Genomic DNA, 17,346 nt, shown 5'->3' on the forward strand with positions numbered 1-17,346 from the left:
CTGAATTTCAGTCTCTTTCATCTTATCTTGCATCACCAATTGCAAGAGTAAGAACTGGGCTGTTTTCCTCGTCACTATCAGTTACTTCTATTCCCTTGGGAATTAAAAACTAACCCTACAAGTTTGACTGCAAGTACCCTTTAAATCTGGCCCCTCCCAGTAGGACACCAGGCACTCTGCAGCCCATCACTCTGTTCTAGGGCAAAAGCAAACAATACTTTCCGTTACAATCACTTGTATCCAGGGGACAAAAAAAAAAAAAAACAAACCCAGGCACTCTGTAGCACACGTAGCGTAGCAGCCAGAGAAAAGTTTACTAGCTTTAGCCAACTGGAGGCTGTGGAGCTGGGCCAAATTAGCATGTTTTTCTCCGCCTCTAGATGAAGTCATGAGTGAAATATGACATTGAACTTATTTTTAAAAGGGAAGAGGCACAGGAAAGAAAAGCTAAACCTGCAGGAAAGTGCCCTGAGCCAAGGAGAACGCAGTTAGGAAGTGTGTGCATGCCTCTGCACCCTAAATGGTTCTCAGTTCTGTATCCTTCGCCTCCCACTGGGCGGAGTAGGTCTTTTAAGCGCAGCTGGAATGCAGTTCTCCATATCAGTGTAGCCAGCTGTCTGCTAGTCCTAGAGAGCGGCTTGGAGCTCAAACCAGAGGGCCACGTTCTGCACCCCCTCACCACCTTCCTTTTCGCTGGAGTCAGAAGAACGTTCCCACCTGTCCAGCCATGGGGGAGGACGCTGCACAAGCCGAAAAGTTCCAGCACCCAGGTTCTGACATGCGGCACGAGAAGCCGGGCAGCCCCAGCCCGGTGCCCTCCTCCACACCGAGCCCCAGCCTGAACCCCGGGAGCACGGAGGAGGCCATCCGGGACAACTCGCAGGTGAACGCCGTCACAGTGCTCACGCTCCTGGACAAGCTGGTGAACATGCTGGACGCCGTGCAGGAGAACCAACACAAGATGGAGCAGCGGCAGATCAGCCTGGAGGGCTCCGTGAAGGGCATCCAGAACGACCTCACCAAGCTCTCCAAGTACCAGGCCTCCACCAGCAACACGGTGAGCAAGCTGCTGGAGAAGTCCCGCAAGGTCAGCGCCCACACGCGCGCGGTCAAGGAGCGCATGGAGAGGCAGTGCGCGCAGGTGAAGCGGCTGGAGAACAACCACGCCCAGCTCCTCAGACGCAACCATTTCAAAGTGCTCATCTTCCAGGTCAGTGCCCCTACTCTCCTCCCACCCAGCTGGGACGACTCCGCATCCACGATCTCAGTCGCCTGGCTCTCACAGCCATTTGTACATCTGTCCTGCCTATCAGGGATCACACACACAGGCATTGTCGCCGCTTCCTTCAGCAGGCACATGTGAAATCTGCACACAGGCGTGGGAATTTCCCAAGTCATCGCCGCCTAAACCCAAGGCAGGTGCCTCAGGAGTTAGCAGGTCGGGGTCATTTGTCAGGAGCACCTGGATAAACTCCATACTGGTTGGGAAGGTGAGCAGGTGCAGGCACCCTACTCAAATTCATTTGTCTCTTTCCATTGTGAACGTGGGGCTCTGACTGCAGCTGTTAGCTGGACAGGGCAAATTAATTCAGTGGCTGTTTATTAACTCTTTGTGGAAATGAGGTAATCATGTGAGGTTTTTGTTATGTTTTGTAATCAAGAAGTCAAATTCATAATTTTTTAAAGCATCCCTTTGTCTAAAGGTCACCAACGTTTTGGGGACTAACCAAGTATTAAAGATTGATTCCATTAGAGATGAACTGCCCTCTTGCTTTTAAGACTCTTTTGGCCAAAGCAATCTTGTTGGGCTCTTTTCTAGCAAATGATGCACTAAAACTATACAGCATAACTCAACAAACACACTAGATATGCTTCTCATTGCTCAGAGAGACCACAACTGTAAAGTAAAACAAACACAGTGTTATCACAGTTACAAAGGCTAGTCTAGAATATTTTCTCCTTCAAATGGTTGCCTTGGAATAAAAAGGCCACTTAATTTTTTTAATGCATCAGTGATGCAATTAATGTAGCAAAAGGCTATTTGGGGACAGGGAGATTGCGTGGAGCTGTTGTTCTGCCAAGTGGTGGGCATTTGTGAATCCAAGGGCAGCCCTGCCTAATGCTGGAAGCCCTTCCGCCCAGTGGAACCCAGCCAGCACAGAGCCCAGGAAGCAGTTGCCATCCCTGCCCCAGGGCTGTCTTGTTGTGACCATGTGAATAGGAGAGGATTTCAAAGCCATGGAGGGGAGAGGCTATAACCAACTGTTTGATTGTGAAAGGCACACAAGAAGAGCCTTCATCTCCCCAAAGAGATTTAGAAATTGGAATTTAAACCGAGGGAGCCTTCTTTTTCTCAATGAATCTGCTCTGCCAAGTTAGAACCTAAGCCCCCTTCCTCCTTAAAAGGAAAGACTCATCTCACTGCTTTTTTGTCCTCCCCAAATTGCACTTGATGTAAAGCTTCAGGCAGCTGATGTCCTCCCATACCTTACAGGCTTTTGCAGCCCGGAAATTTTTAAGCTTTTAATGTAAATGGAATAGCTTTTCATGTACCAGATGAACTGAAAAGAGATATGGTAACTGCGCCTTCCTTAAGCTATATAAGATCCTTACTTTATTAGCCTAAAAGATATTATAAATCTTAGCTCTCAAGGCATTTCTAAATTAAATACCGATCTCCAAACAAAACCAAACAAGTACAGACCTGTTTAAATCTGAATCATCAAAGGAAATTTCCATCCTTCCTGTATGAATCAGAGATTATCTCTTGTCCTATCCCTCAGTTAAGGAGGAAAAACAAATTATCTAGCAGAGGAAAATCACAATATGTCGGGATCAGTTTTTGTTTTGTTTTGCCACGGATGTTCTGTAGGTGTTGGGGGGAGGGACAGAGAAGATATGTGACTAAAAATTTAAAGAGAACTCTAAATCTGACATTTAAAAAAACAACAGTTGGGAACTTAAAAGACATTCTGCTGGTGAAGCCCTGCCATGGTCTCCTGTTTTGATACACTGGATTGACAGGTGTAAAATTGCAGCGAGAAACAGTAGGAATTCTCCATCTAGTGAGGACAAGGTGAAACAGGCTCAAGATCAAGGTAGAAGCTACGAGAATCCAAAGCAACGTGTTCAGGCTCCATTCAGGACCTCTTAGTAAGCACCCCCCCAGGGACTTTTTTTACAGAGCGGTTTAGGAGACAAAGAATTAGGTAAGGAACTGGACCTTTGTTAAGTCATGCAATGTAGGATCGTTTATTGGCCAAAAGGATATTACAAACATCAAACTCTCAAGGCATTCCAAGATGGCTATTTTGAAAAAACAAATACAAGTGAAGTCCCTCAGTAGAAAAGTTGCACTTTCTCTTGATCCTTCTTAAAGTAGGGATTTCTAGGGTAGTAAATTATTATATCCATTATAATTATTATATTGTTATATCCATTGGCATAATGGATATAATAATAAATTGTGTTAGAGAGTGGTCCAGTATGGGGGTTGAGAAAAGATAAATTTTGTCATACAGACACTGGTTCAAATCCTAGTTTCACCACTTGCCAATTATGTGATCTTGTGCACATTTTGTAGCTTTTCCAAGCTTCTGTTTCATCTGTACATCTTATTAATGTTTGAAAATATTAATAAGAGCAAAAGTATTTTGAGCTCTTAATAAGCCCTGCATACTCTGCTAAGCATCTTTCTGTAGTTTATCTCAATTGCCCCAATTTACAGATGAGGATGCTGAGATTCAGAGATGCTTCTATCTTGTCTGAAGTTATTTAGTAAGCAATGGTGAAGCTGGGATTTGAACTCATTTTTAATTGATTCCAAAGTGTGTGCTTTTAAACATTAATGCTTCTTCCCTTGTATTTCCCTCATAGGGTGAGAATAAATGGATATTTTAAATGGTTAGTGACCGTCATGGTATAAGAGCTCAAAGAATAGAAGCTCTTCCTGGGTGGATCTGAAGTGCATTTGCATGGAGAGGAGGTTACCCTTGAGCTTGGTTAGAAATAGGGGTTTTTAGTAAAAATTGATCTCACCCTACCCAGGATCTTCAAACAGCTATGCTTTTGCTTTTTCAGTTGGGATTTATTAAAAGCTATACACACACACACACATACCCTCCCACTCATCGCTATACATTGTATGACAACTACCGTGTTGAAATCAATATTATATCACCACCAGAGCAGAAGAAAGAAAAGTCCCTTAAGAGCACAGAACTCTGACCAAAGGGCCTACTCTAAATAGACCAGTCTAGCAGCAGCACGGCCTTCACAGTGGGGCAGAGGGTAGATGTTTGCTAGACCTGCAGAGTGAAGAGGGCAGATAATGTACCAGGTACCACTTCAGGTCTTTAAGTTGTTGGTCACTTTTGGTCCACTTGACCCCTATGCTAGACTTTCCCTTACTAAATCCACTGGTTTTCTAGTTTAAGACAAAAAATTAATGTAAAAATAAGAGAGTGAGGAAAGAAAAGCCGTCACCTGACTGGAACATATTCAGTCCTGTAGTGTTTAGAAGATTATGTTCCCAGTTTGTAAAGTACTGTTGTGTTCTTCAAAATCTGCAGGTGCTTTTTGGTTGGTTGGTCGATTGGTTGGTTAATCTACTAAATACTCACACATTAGCATTTTTTTAAATTCTGAAATTTGTCCTATTTAAAATATGTCATTAATTTATTTAAGTATGTGCTGAACTTACAACATTGTTGGTAGCTGTTAAGCCTCTCATGTCTTAGCAATTACTTCAAATTGTAACCAGCAGAATCTAAACCTGGAGAAAATTCATCTCTTTTTGAGCAATAAAATAAATTGTAAAATCCTTGTTAAACTTAGCAGCTTCCCTTTATATATATATATATATATATATATATATATATATATTTTTTTTTTTTTTTAATAATAGCTTAAGATCAATGTTAGAATTCAAAATATTGTGACAGGAACCAGTATAAATGAAATAAGACTTATAGGGGTTGCTGATCAAAAAGCAAATGCTAAAGACTAATAAGACATTCTTTGCCTGTAAGTGCATACAAAAGTATCTTTTACTAAAAATAAAATTTGTACAGAAAATCAGTGAATTTACAGTTAAGAGGAAAATTTCTCTGTTGACTGAAGAGACTAGAATTTCACAGGTAAATGGCCCTGAGGGTGTGATGCCCACTTAAGGCCTCTTAAAGTTGTAGTAATGATTATTTGAAAAAGCAGTTTGGGAATGATTTCAAATCCAGGGAACAACATGAGAGTACTCATGGACAGTTTACACTTTCATCCACATAAAATTGTGAAATTGGGTGAAAAGAGTAGAAGTTAGATGTTTGCAGTGACTACATTCATGGAGAATCAAGCCTATAAATGTGTTCAAATATTCATCATTTGGGTTCCTTTGATGAGAACAGAATTTTAGAAAGGTGCTAAACGTATAACATCTTCAGACTATTTTAAAATTAATTTTTTAAGACTGTACTTTATCCAAAGCCACTGCTCTGAAAATTGCTAAATTAGTACAGACTTAAGAAGAAATGGGCATATAATCAAAGGCACCTTTATATAACAATTTGCAATGTTTATATCACATTGATTAATATTCCCATAATGGGATATTGGTTTTGATGTGCTACTTATCCAGTGCCCTTTAGTTTATGAGATAAACAAAATACTAGTTCTTACTGTTACTGTTTACACTTATTGAATGTCAGCACTGCCCCAGGCACTTTGAATAACTGATTATTGTCGGTATTTCTTCAAAAGAATCATTGCTTCTCTCATATTAAGAAACTAGACTCTATCTTAGATGCAGCCCTTCCAAGTAAATATTGCCCCTTCTATTGTTTTGTAAACTATATTTGTTTGAATTGAACAAATGAAAAATGTTCTCCAATGCAACTCGGGTCCTATAGCTTTGATTCTTTCATGAAACAAAACATGTTTGGCATTTGTACACTGAGATCGCTTTTGCAATCTGTTAAACTAGTTTTGATGGGATTTAGGTTAATATCACAGAATCAAGTATTTTAGAGCTGGAAAGCATCTCAATAATTATTTAGTTTAACCTCATTTTATATCAAAGGAGCAGAGGTCCTGAGAAACAAAGTGACTAGCAAGGTTTCATTTTATTAATAATAGAAATTACAGAGTTGAATTATGAAATGAGTGAAAACAAACTACTATGGCAAAGTTCATGTTTACTGAAAGTCCATGTTTTCTACAAGAGCTTTTAAATAATTCAGTGTGGTTTGTTTTGTGTTTTTGTGTGTGTGCAAAGAACACCTAACCAGTGTGATCTTAAAAAAGAATTGAACCCTTGATAACACTGAAAAATAATGAAACTTTTAAATCCTTGAGAATGTGAAAGACTGCTCAGGGATTATAACTAATGCATTTTATTCTTATGACTTGCTGATTCCACCAACAGCTGCCTTAGGAGTGCAGTTCTAATCAATGGCTTTATCCACTTGGCAATCTATACTTCAGAAACACAAATCAGAGAAAACCATCAATGTGTGAAAGAGACCTATAAATCAGAATGTCAGGTGGGCATAGTTCCATTTTAATAACTAGTATTTAGAGATTATCGGATAAAACATTCCACGGACACAAATTTGTGGTCCTCATATCCCTCCAGGATGCCACCACATCCCTGTGGGAATGTAACAGCCTTTGTTATTTTCTTCTAACAACGGAGATGATAAGTTAGTGACAGGCGAGCAAACTGCCTATTCAAGCTTTTAAATGACTTACTGTAGGCTTCCTTTTCTGATGCTAGTCATAGAGTCTCCTTCCCTTTTAAAGTGTGTATATCTATATATGTGCAAAGAAGATTGGCTTCCACGAGCACCAACCCAAGAAGTGCCCAGCGTGTTGGCCAGTTTCTCTGTGTTGATATCCACACATAAGACTGAGGCTATTAGTTCACAGAATCAATATAAACAGCAAACAAGCGAAACTGCAAGGAAAAATGCCACTTCTTAAGAGTTCTTTCCATTCCTTTTCTCTTTCATGATGGAAGCATATCATTCACATATGTTGGAAGTGTGCTGCTTAGTTCTCCCTTCTTTTTAAAACCCCCTAAGGGTCCTTGTAACCAGGAGCAGCTGCATCGTTGGGGCTATGTACCTTTATGAAAATAAATCCATAGGGCAAATGGTCAGCGGCTGCGGGGGCCTCTCCTGGGTAGAACTACCCCAGGAAGCCATGCAACCCACAAGGGATTCTTCATGCCATGTTTAAGAGTTACCAACTCTAAGTGAATATATGGGTAACTAGCATAGTTAAGCAGTGACAGAAATGAGGATGTATATTTGATCCTCCCCCTTGAACGGGTCATCAGTGTTAGAATCTGTAAGACAAAGCAGATCAAAAACATTACAACAGGAGGCTGAAGGCTAGAAGTATCCCTTTACCTGTAGACAGGTGAAATATCAAGTGTTTCCATAAGGTGTGTGTGATAGGACTGAACAAGGACACATGAGCAGGTAAGACTGGACACCTGGGGGACAGTGCAGTTACAGAGGAGCCACTGTCTGATGTTCAAGTTGAATGTCCACCACTATAACAGTTACTTTATGGTCAAATGCCCTGAATACATTTTACTAAAGAAGAGAGATTTTGAAGAGTGTCGGCATTTTTCTGCTTCTAAACAAACATTATGGAAACGTTAGACCTACATGTATTTGGACATTCACACATTCCTGTATGAAAGGAAAGGGCTTACCTTCAGAGTGGAGCTATAAGAAGTCACAAAATAAACACTGTCCAGTAGACGTAACACAAAATACTGCTTGAGTAATTAAAATGACAGCAGAAGCATAGCAGTTGGCCAAGAAGACATATCTCACTTGTTTCCAGTTGTTATAAAGGACACATCCCGCTCATTCTGGATTATGTCTGTTCCTGCTGGGTTTATTTTCATAGCTGGCATCAAAGAGTTCTTATATAAATTTCCCCGGCATTGTATGAAAGAGTTCCACTGGGCTCCCCACCTTCCCTCCGCTGCCCTCATGTATGCAGTGTTATCTACCAGAGGATCACTTCGGACTCACCTGATGATGCACTTTTCCCAAACCTGTTCTCAAAGGACGCATGTAGCCTTCCTTTTCTAATGCTAGTCATTAGATGCTTGTCCCTTGACAGAGATGAGAGTCTAACATTCAACAGTAACTGCTTTTTTAACAAAATTTACACTGCATTAAAAATGCAATATTATTTTAATTCTTTTAGAAGTACAGTTAATATGTCCATCTTTTTGTCCAGGTTGAAGAAAGGGAAGTTATCAGGGTAATCCTTTGATTACCCTGAGATTATACTACACAAAATGTACCTCTTCTCCAGAAACCAAGGCTTATTTTTAGTTTTCCACCTGACTTTCTGCCTTCTTCACTGAGGACTTTTAATAACATTTCACTGAGCTCTTGATTTCTTCCTTTCCTTCAAGCAACTCCTGTCAAACCTTCCCAACCCTCTTATCAAACCCCAGAAGTAATTTTGCTTCTGGACTAAGCATCAGAGCCCTAGCTATTTCTGCAGTCTGCCCCTCTTTTAGTAATACTCATTCACTGAGAATAAAATCCTTCCTTAAAAATGGAAACCACTAGCCCCTTAAGCCTGGTTCTCCTCTCTTCCCAGTGGCAGCAGCAGTCAGCAAATGTCCTTCTAGACACAGAGCTAAGCCCATTCTTTTGTAGTACCAGACAGAGGGGCAGTCTCCACTCTAGCCACCCTCAGGGCTGTCTTAGAAAGCCTCCTCACCCAACATGCACTCATTCAACAAATAACTGCTGAGCTGTCAGGAACTTCTCTAGTCACTGGGGCATAACAGTGAACAAGAGACAAAAGTTCCCACCCTCATGGGGAATACATGCCAACAAAAAAGAGGCACATCGAGACTTGAAACATGGCAGAGTTGCTCTCTGTAAAGGTCCATGTCGTGAATGACTCGTTGGAATCCCAGGCAACTTTCAATTTTTACTTTATCTTTTATACCGTGTTTCTGATACATTCTGTGGTATTCAAAATGGGAGAGTGGGGAGAAAACTTTGGGAAACAGAATTTGTGATTTCTTCAATCTACCAAGGATTCTATTTAACCAGACATGCTGCTTTTTGCTCTCTCCAAGACTTTGTCTCTAACCAGCTTATGGAAAGGACTCTGTTATGAGGATGCGTGTGTACGGGGGAGACATGGGGCTGCATCTTTTCAGAGAGTACTGTAATCATACTCTTTGGTGGTTAATAAGGAGAGGGATTTTGTTTCTCTATATTAAAGCATCGTTCACGTAGCCTTTGTAGCGAGAAGTTAAAAGTGTACAGGTACATACACAGAACATATTTTTTATCATAACCCCAATTTTATTGACTTTTCAGTCAATCGAAGTGCAAAAACAAGAAGGGAAGTCCTCACCATTAACATAAACTTTGCATGAAGTTTAGCTCCCACACAGACTTTTAAATTCACTAAATCCATTATTTTTCAAACTGCAAGTTTACGGGACAATCCACAATATACTCAGGTAGCACCGAGGTTCTGCCTGAAGCCCAGCTGGCAGTGGGCTCTGGAGCCTGGCCCACCTCAGCATGCTTGCAGAACCCCCAGCACCCTCGGGGGTGCAGCTTCAAAGCTGCTAATCTAGGTCAAATCTTCTTGTTCACATTTGGAAGAAACTGAGACCCAAGGAGATTAAGTTATTTGCTGGAGGCCTCACAGCCATGGGACAGTACAGCAAGAGCTGAGACTCAGGCCTCCTGTCACACATTCTTTGCACGGTGCCATTTCTCCCCATGAAAATGTGCAGGCACCTTGCTAGCTGGCTCTCCTTAAGAAAAATATAAAAATCAAAGGGACTCCTATGCTGTGTGACCCAAGTCTGTCTGAGTTTAGATCTCCCTGCTTCGCAGCGCGGAATGACCATCTCCCTTGCACCCCAGAGGCGCGTTTTCAGGCTCTGCTCCCTGAGGCATAGCGAGAGGCAGATCTCTGTACACCTAGAAGCTGGAGAAGGAGGTGTGCTGGGAATAAGGGGAGGGGCACAGATTCCTGAGGTTCCCTCCTCACTCTTCACTCCAGGTGGGGGCTGAAGTATTCTTGCCCAAGGAAGCCGTATTTAACAGAGAGGTTTGATAAGCTGTACCTGGCAGCAAAGTTCCCACTAACTACTGCAGAAACGGCCATAGTACACCACCTCTCCTTATAATGCCCGCAAAGGACATTCTAAACCACGAGGATTCACGAGTAGGTCCCCAGTAAGGCTGACCCTTGCTTCTCTTACTCCAACGTTATGTCATTGGAAAAATTAGTGTGTGTTTTTTCAACAGATACCAAGGTTCACCATGCCTTTACTTTTGACTTCTACTTGGGGAGGGAACCTGATAGAGGCTTTACCTGGTGTCTGAGACCTGAGGAAAAGATGGGGGCAGGGGCGAGAAATGGGAAGTCCTCATCTTCTGTCTTCTACCTTGACCTCCAGGCTCTTTTGCAGTGGGATTTTGGCAGCAATTAGAGCCTGAGGTTAGGAGAGGGAGGCCCTCTGGGTTCACAGTAACTCACTTTAGCTCCTTTATCTAGGCGGCTTCCTGGTCTATCTGAGCCACAGCCCACTTCCCTCCCTGCCTGTCACTGATAGAGCCCTTGCCAGATGCCCTCATGAGATTCCCAGCAGGCAGCCCTTGGCCTTATCCAGCCTAGGGGGAATGACTTGATCAGTGTAGAATTAACGCTTCATATTCTAAAAAACAAAAGCCACAGACATTTGATTTCTGCCATGCCAAAAACACATACACAGAAATTACAGCAGTTCAGGACTATTTGTGAAATGTGTTATTAACATGAAATCTGCACTGTCCATCTTGTCAGGAAGAAAATGAGATCCCTGCCAGTGTGTTTGTGAAAGAGCCGGTTTCCAGCCCAGCGGAAGGGAAGGAGGAGGAGCATGCTGATGAAAACAAGTCCCTGGAGGAAACTCTGCACACAGTGGACCTCTCATCTGAGGATGAATTGCCCCACAACGAGGAGGCCCTGGAAGACAGTGCAGAGGAAAAGATGGAAGAAAGCAGGGCAGAGAAAATAAAAAGATCCAGTCTCCGGAAAGTGGATAGCCTCAAGAAAGCATTTTCTCGCCAGAACATCGAGAAAAAGATGAACAAGCTGGGGACAAAGATCGTATCTGTAGAGAGGAGAGAGAAGATTAAGAAATCTCTCACTTCCAATCACCAGAAAATATCCTCAGGGAAAAGCTCCCCCTTCAAGGTCTCTCCCCTCACTTTCGGTCGAAAGAAAGTCCAAGAGGGAGAAAGCCCTGCAGAAAATGAGACCAAGTCAGAAGACCTGCCTAGCAGTGACATGCCCAACGACCACGAGGAGAGCTCGTTTGCGGAGGGTCTTTCCGAAGCCTCCCTCACCAGTGCCCTGGTGGAAGGGAAGAGCACAGAGGGGGATGCGGGGTGGGCAGCCTCGAGAGGGAGTGACTCGGCCATGGACAGCAACATCGACCTGACTATCGTGGAAGATGAAGAAGAGGAGTCGGTGGCCCTGGAACAGGCACAGCAGGTGCGCTATGCTGAAGGCTACATGCTAACCTCCCGGGAGGCAGAGCAGTCTGATGAGGATCCAGTGCAGCCAGCTGTGCTCCAGGTGGACCAGACCGCCTAAACGCACAGTGCTCTGGGCCCAGCCTGTGCTTTCAGTTAAGTGGGGAACCAGAGCCTAGAAACAAACGCCTGCACCTCTCCAGCACTCCCCACTCACACCACGTTACTGTCCAGGTAGTCATCATTTACTACACAGTAGGCACACACACGTGACCAAGATTTACTATGAAGGCAACCTGTCAGGGTCTACGCTTCTAATTTACTCTTAGTTTCCATTTCTGCAGTTCTCCCTAGACTGCCCAGAAGAAGAAACGGAGCAGTCGAAAAACACTGATCAATTTGGCTAAGTCAGAAACACCAGAGGCGTGTTTACGTAGATACTAATCGTGAAATGGGGTTCATTTTTTGTCATTCCATAAGCTTGCTGAATAGTGTACCAGTAATATATTGAATTTCCATAGAATTCTGTGAATCTGTATTCTTCAAGTGTGTGATACGTAATATACACATGTATTTAAGCTAAAGAGATAACTACTTTATATTTCAAGAAGAAAACACTTTTCTTAAAATGTAGAAGAGGAACTTCAGTTGGTTATTTACTTTGTAGAAACCATTGTTTATTGAAAATGAAGGAGAAACTGAAAGACTATATAACATTTAGCTAATGAAATAAGATATGTAGAAAAGTTGGACTATTAGAAAAAGAAAACTAAGGAGAAGTTGGAAAATAAGAGAAACAGGAAACAGAGGATGGCAAAGAGAATGAAGACAGAGAGAAAAAAGCGTGTGCTCAAAAGTAAAATATTTACCATGTTAGTTCAAGTATTTCACTCCTTATATAACAATACTAAAGAAATTCATATATCCTGGAATAATATGTTATATCTTCACAATATTTTTATTTTCTAATATTTTCAAATAATCTAAAAAACATTTTACTGTGTTAAAGCTGCATTTTTTTTCTTAATAAAAGACATTACAAGTACTTCTCTATGGAAGTTCAAAAGGATGTCTCTTTAACATGGAATGAACATAAATCTTCAAAATTAATTAATACATACTGTCTTTCATAGGCAGTTGGATCATACTATTCTTTCATGTTTTCCAAATTTGAAATAATCCTTACACTCCACACGATGTTATGTACGTTTATAACGTGTTAGAATCAACAGGTTTGGGAAGGGAAAGAGTCTAGTTTTCCTTTTTTGTACATAATGATAATTTCATTGCAGGTCATACTTTTATTTATATGTTAATTTCACAGAATATTAATATGTTTCTTAACTTCTTAAAGCACACTAGTGTTTATGTGTATGTGCACATTTACTCACAGTAATTTTTACTACTGCCTAACATTATACTAAGATATTGCTTTATTTTTAATTACAGAATGGTAATGTTTTGAGAAAACTATTATAGTTTAAAGACAGTTGTACCAGAGAGCAAATTTCCCACCTTTAGTATGTACCACTCACTAGAAGTAACATTACAAATACAGACAATCCAAAACAGTATTAACAAACTATGCTTCGCCTTATAAAAGAGATAGGATTAACAAATGTATTGATGGCATAACTGACACAGCTGTGTCCTGACTTTGCAATAATGTACCCCAAATGTTAGATTGTTGAACTAACAATGGCTGTGTTAAAGAAGACTAAATAAACCAAAAAATAAAAAGTAAATAACAATGTCAGTTTCTTGGCAGAACAATTTTAAAACAAGTAGAAAGAATTGATTATTAAACTCTCCTCCAAATGTAGCCATAATGTTGATTGTTTTAGTCTTGATTTCCCCTATTAACTCTGCTTTCTTTTTACCCTGATCTCATTTAGAAATCCAAGTCTCATTCTTCAAGTTTAACTTTCTTGACATCACCTTGCCAGCTCTGGAGAGCATCTGAATTTATTGTAGCAGCTTGATGAATTTGATAGTTCCATCTGCATTTTTATTATTTTATACCAGACCTTATAATACCTTAAATAGCCCAGCAAACATGCATGTATTGAACAGTGTGTTCAGTTTATTCACACAGATACACCTTTGTCTTCTGCAGTGCCATCCAGTTGGTAGAAGACTTAATTTCACTCAGGGCCCTAAACACGCCTGTTTAGCCTTTACAGAGGTGCTGTTACTTCTTGCAGTCAAGGAGTTGGGAGATCCAGAGCTAAGGCAGTGTTGACATTTCCTTTTCAAAATGCTTATGTTATTTGTTCCTAGAAACTATCTGCATGTCAGGCATCTTTTTAGATTTGACTGGAAGACATTTATTCTCTGTTCCTCATTTGAAGCATTGAAATCCTAACCAATGGAACAGAGAATTAGGCCAGATAATTGTTGGAAAACACATACTGTAGGGGTTAGAGAGAGCAACAGTTGTGGAAATGAAAACTATTTCTTCTGTATTATTCTTGAATTATTTGCACACTGGTGAGGCTGCAAAGTCTCCAGATTAGTTACATCTTCTTCATAGCCCCCCAATAACCCATTCCTCACTTGATGTGCCTGGAGCTCAAGAACTGGATTAGTTTTCCCCCCAGAGATCGGTTATACATTAATAAGCACTGAGATCCATATCTTCGAAATCTAATTCAGGAATAAGAAGTGTCTATTACATGGATCACAAATCTCACAGAAATAGAGAAACAATGTCATTTTTCCATGAGATTTTATTTTTAAAATGTATAGACATATATGTTTCAACAGGAATATTTTCTTCTTTCCCTTTCCACTTAAGAGTCTAGTATATGGTTGAATTTCTTTTTATACATGAAAATAAAAGACCCAGACCAAGGCCAGTTCTGCACAAAATAAAGATTTTTTTCTTACATTTATTGTAAGATGAAAGCCCAAAATGTTTCTGCTTTTAGCAATGTTCATGCAGAAGAACAAGGTTTGAACCGCCTACATCTCAGTTCACTCTCAGGAAACTAGAAGCTGCTTTGACAGAGCCAAGCCACTAGTGTAAGTAAAGGTTATAACGAAAGTCATTTCCTACATTAAGACACTAATGCCCAAGCCCAGTTAATTCTTGCTCGAAAGTTTGTTTACTGCCCTACGGCCCAAGTCTAAGTGATTTTATGTTGGAGACTGGGAGTGTGAGGAATTGAGGTATGGGCGGCAATCATTATTAACAGTTCCATAGCAACCACGAGTCTTTTCCTAAAAACCAAGACTCTAGTACTGCAAAACAAGTTTCAGATGAAACTGGCACTGGACCTTTGTATTCTGCTTGATCTGGGTGTCGAGATAGAGACTTCTGCAGCCAGGACCTCATTCTTAAAGGGAACAGGCAGTAACTCACATTACTAAAGATACATGCTGCTTATTTGGTTTTAACCATTGCATTATCCTGTAGTATTTGAAACTCTAAAATTATCTTTAACTCTCCACACAAACCACCCCAATTAAGAAACGACACCTTTAGCAAGACAGCTTGATATGCACATGCTGAAAGACTTTCCACTGTAAAATCAATTCAGTAAATATTGATTGAGCGGTACAACCATTTGTCCTTCCCACTTGGTAAAATGCATAGTGCCCAAGGCAGGAAGACACAAGCACGGATGAGAGGGAACAACAGTTCTGATAGCTTACTTTACGCCAGGCTGGGCTCGCCAATGGTCAGGAGTACTGTGTACCTACCACATGCCAGACACAAGCATTATCTTGTTTAATCATGATGAATCCTATTAGAAAGGTATTGTTTTCACACCTGAGACTTTTGAAGTTAATTTACAACTCCAACTAGTAAGATGAGGGGAGCCAGGGAACTACAGTGTTCTTAACCACTTTAACTTCTCACTCATCATGTTACAATTTAACTATTTTTCCTTTGAAGGTCACAAAGTTAAAAGACTTGTCCAAGTTCACATAACTATTGAGTGTCAGAGTCAGTGCTCAACTCCAGTCTGAAATCCATGCTACTGCCAAAACAAGACGCCTTATTATATCTCCCAACTGTGCTTAACTATGAATCACTTTATAAGCTCTCTGATGGTACGGTATTAACTTCATTTTATCATCCCTTATACATCATCACATACAGCTGCACTTTGTAAATGATTTTAATGATTGTCATACTAATGCTACAAAAAAACAGCTCACGATTCTTGGGGAGCCACAGAGAGACTATTATTCAGGTCTGCTGAGGCCACAGAGGGGCTCCTCAGCTCCTTGGCATCGTCCATTGTCAATGGCTACAGGGTTCACTGTGGGGCACGGTTTAATAAGTGCAAGCTGTCAACAGAGATAGATACTAGAATCAGCTGATTCAAAGATGGCACAAGAAGTCTGCCTCAAACTCTTCAAGTTAAAGGAGTCATATTCCTGTGGCATGCTAAAGAAATTGCTTTATCCTGCCTGGACGCATCCTCTCACAGGCTGAAAATATAAGCAAAGGTCAAATCGGCGTGGGGTGGGGGGCACGTGGGTGTTTGGGAAGTAGGGTGAACCTTGACGATATGGAGACCTAGCCTCTGGAGGTGATTCCTGCAAAATCACGCAGCTGTCTTCTCGAGGGAAAAAAGGGAGCTACGTCAAGCAAATGCTGGTGCCTCCATTTCTATGGACAAGCAATCAGAGAAACCCTCCAGGCCAGCCCTCATTCTTCAGGATGCAGGCTGCAGGCAGAGGCTTCTGACAAAGGCTGCAGGCAGTGGCTTCTGACAAAGGCTGCAGGCAGTGGTCACAAATCCAAATGCCTGGAGTAACATGGGCCGAGGGGGTGGCAGCAATTGTGAAAAAGCAGTTCAAGTGGGCCATGGCCTCTCTGGTGGGACACCCTCATCATTCGTCCACCTGAAGGCGGTGCCTTTGCTAATGCCCAGAAAGCAAGGGTACTTTCCAGGAGCCACCCTGAGTTGTGTAAACAGGCACCCCAACTCCATTTGCTATGTGCAAAGTCAGGCCCAGTGTTGCCAAAGCTTCAACTTCTTTTAAGAAGAGCCAAAATTCAGATTTCTTTTTTACATGAAAATCTTCTGGCTTTTAATTTCTGGCAACTAGCTCAAATCATTTTAATCACTGTTTGAGCCGACTGGAACTATCTGCTGTCTGCATGCAGCCTCAGTACAGACCATCAGTTTCTGACTCCTGGTCTGTAAGTGAACACTCTCAGGTTCTCCTTCCCCTCCCGGACGCACAGACATGGGAATAGAAAGCTACTAACAAGATTGGATTCGCCTTGAGAAAAAGCACGAAATTTTTCTTAAGGAAATTAGAAAATGCAAAAATACCCTTGCCAGAACTTGTAAGAAATTTTCTCTTGCCACTTATTGCATTTGTGAAAAGGCTGCTGTTAATGCTGCATAGTCAATGCACTGAGGAGACAGTCACCAATCACACTGAAAGGTGGTTATATGTTCTTTAATGTGATAGCACCACTTCCTGTTATTAGCAGCACTACCGACCTGTGGGTTACCTGCGGAGCCCCTGGGTGTCAAAGGGATTGGTATTTGGGGTAAACTGAGCATAGAATGTGACTATTCCATTTCTATGTTCCAGTAGAAAAATACTTCCTCCTATCAATAACCTGGAGGTCCTATAGATGACAAAAAGCAAGTCTGCTCTCTGCTCTGCCATATATCATAGGAAAATGGCCAGCCAACACTCCAATTCTTCAACTCTTTATTGTTAGTAATGAGGTACTAAAGGAAAAGAACACAGCTCAATTTTCTGGATGCTAAATTGAGCCTTCAGAGCTCAGAGCTGGGGAATAAAAAAAAACTGATTCCGATTTAGCACAAGGGGCAAGATGTCC

At 41.3% G+C, this 17,346-nt stretch overlaps 1 protein-coding gene across 1 annotated transcript; it reads left to right on the plus strand.

The window, feature by feature from the left end:
• Positions 1-567: 567 nt before the first annotated feature.
• Positions 568-13,281, plus strand: CAVIN2 (caveolae associated protein 2). Its single transcript, XM_057743815.1, has 2 exons — positions 568-1,210; positions 10,852-13,281. The coding sequence occupies exons 1-2, from the start codon at positions 728-730 to the stop codon at positions 11,644-11,646; spliced, it is 1,278 nt and encodes a 425-aa protein (XP_057599798.1). The 5' UTR covers positions 568-727; the 3' UTR covers positions 11,647-13,281.
• Positions 13,282-17,346: the final 4,065 nt, after the last annotated feature.

This window comes from Hippopotamus amphibius, chromosome 8, assembly GCF_030028045.1.
Source record: "Hippopotamus amphibius kiboko isolate mHipAmp2 chromosome 8, mHipAmp2.hap2, whole genome shotgun sequence".
NCBI lineage: Eukaryota > Metazoa > Chordata > Mammalia > Artiodactyla > Hippopotamidae > Hippopotamus > Hippopotamus amphibius.

Bases quoted from the DNA above. Each gene is read 5' to 3' on its own strand.
- CAVIN2 (XM_057743815.1), top strand. From the start codon at position 728: ATGGGGGAGGACGCTGCACAAGCCGAAAAGTTCCAGCACCCAGGTTCT. The intron at 1,211-10,851 runs GTCAGTGCCCCT...CCATCTTGTCAG, and splicing joins TCAAAGTGCTCATCTTCCAG to GAAGAAAATGAGATCCCTGC.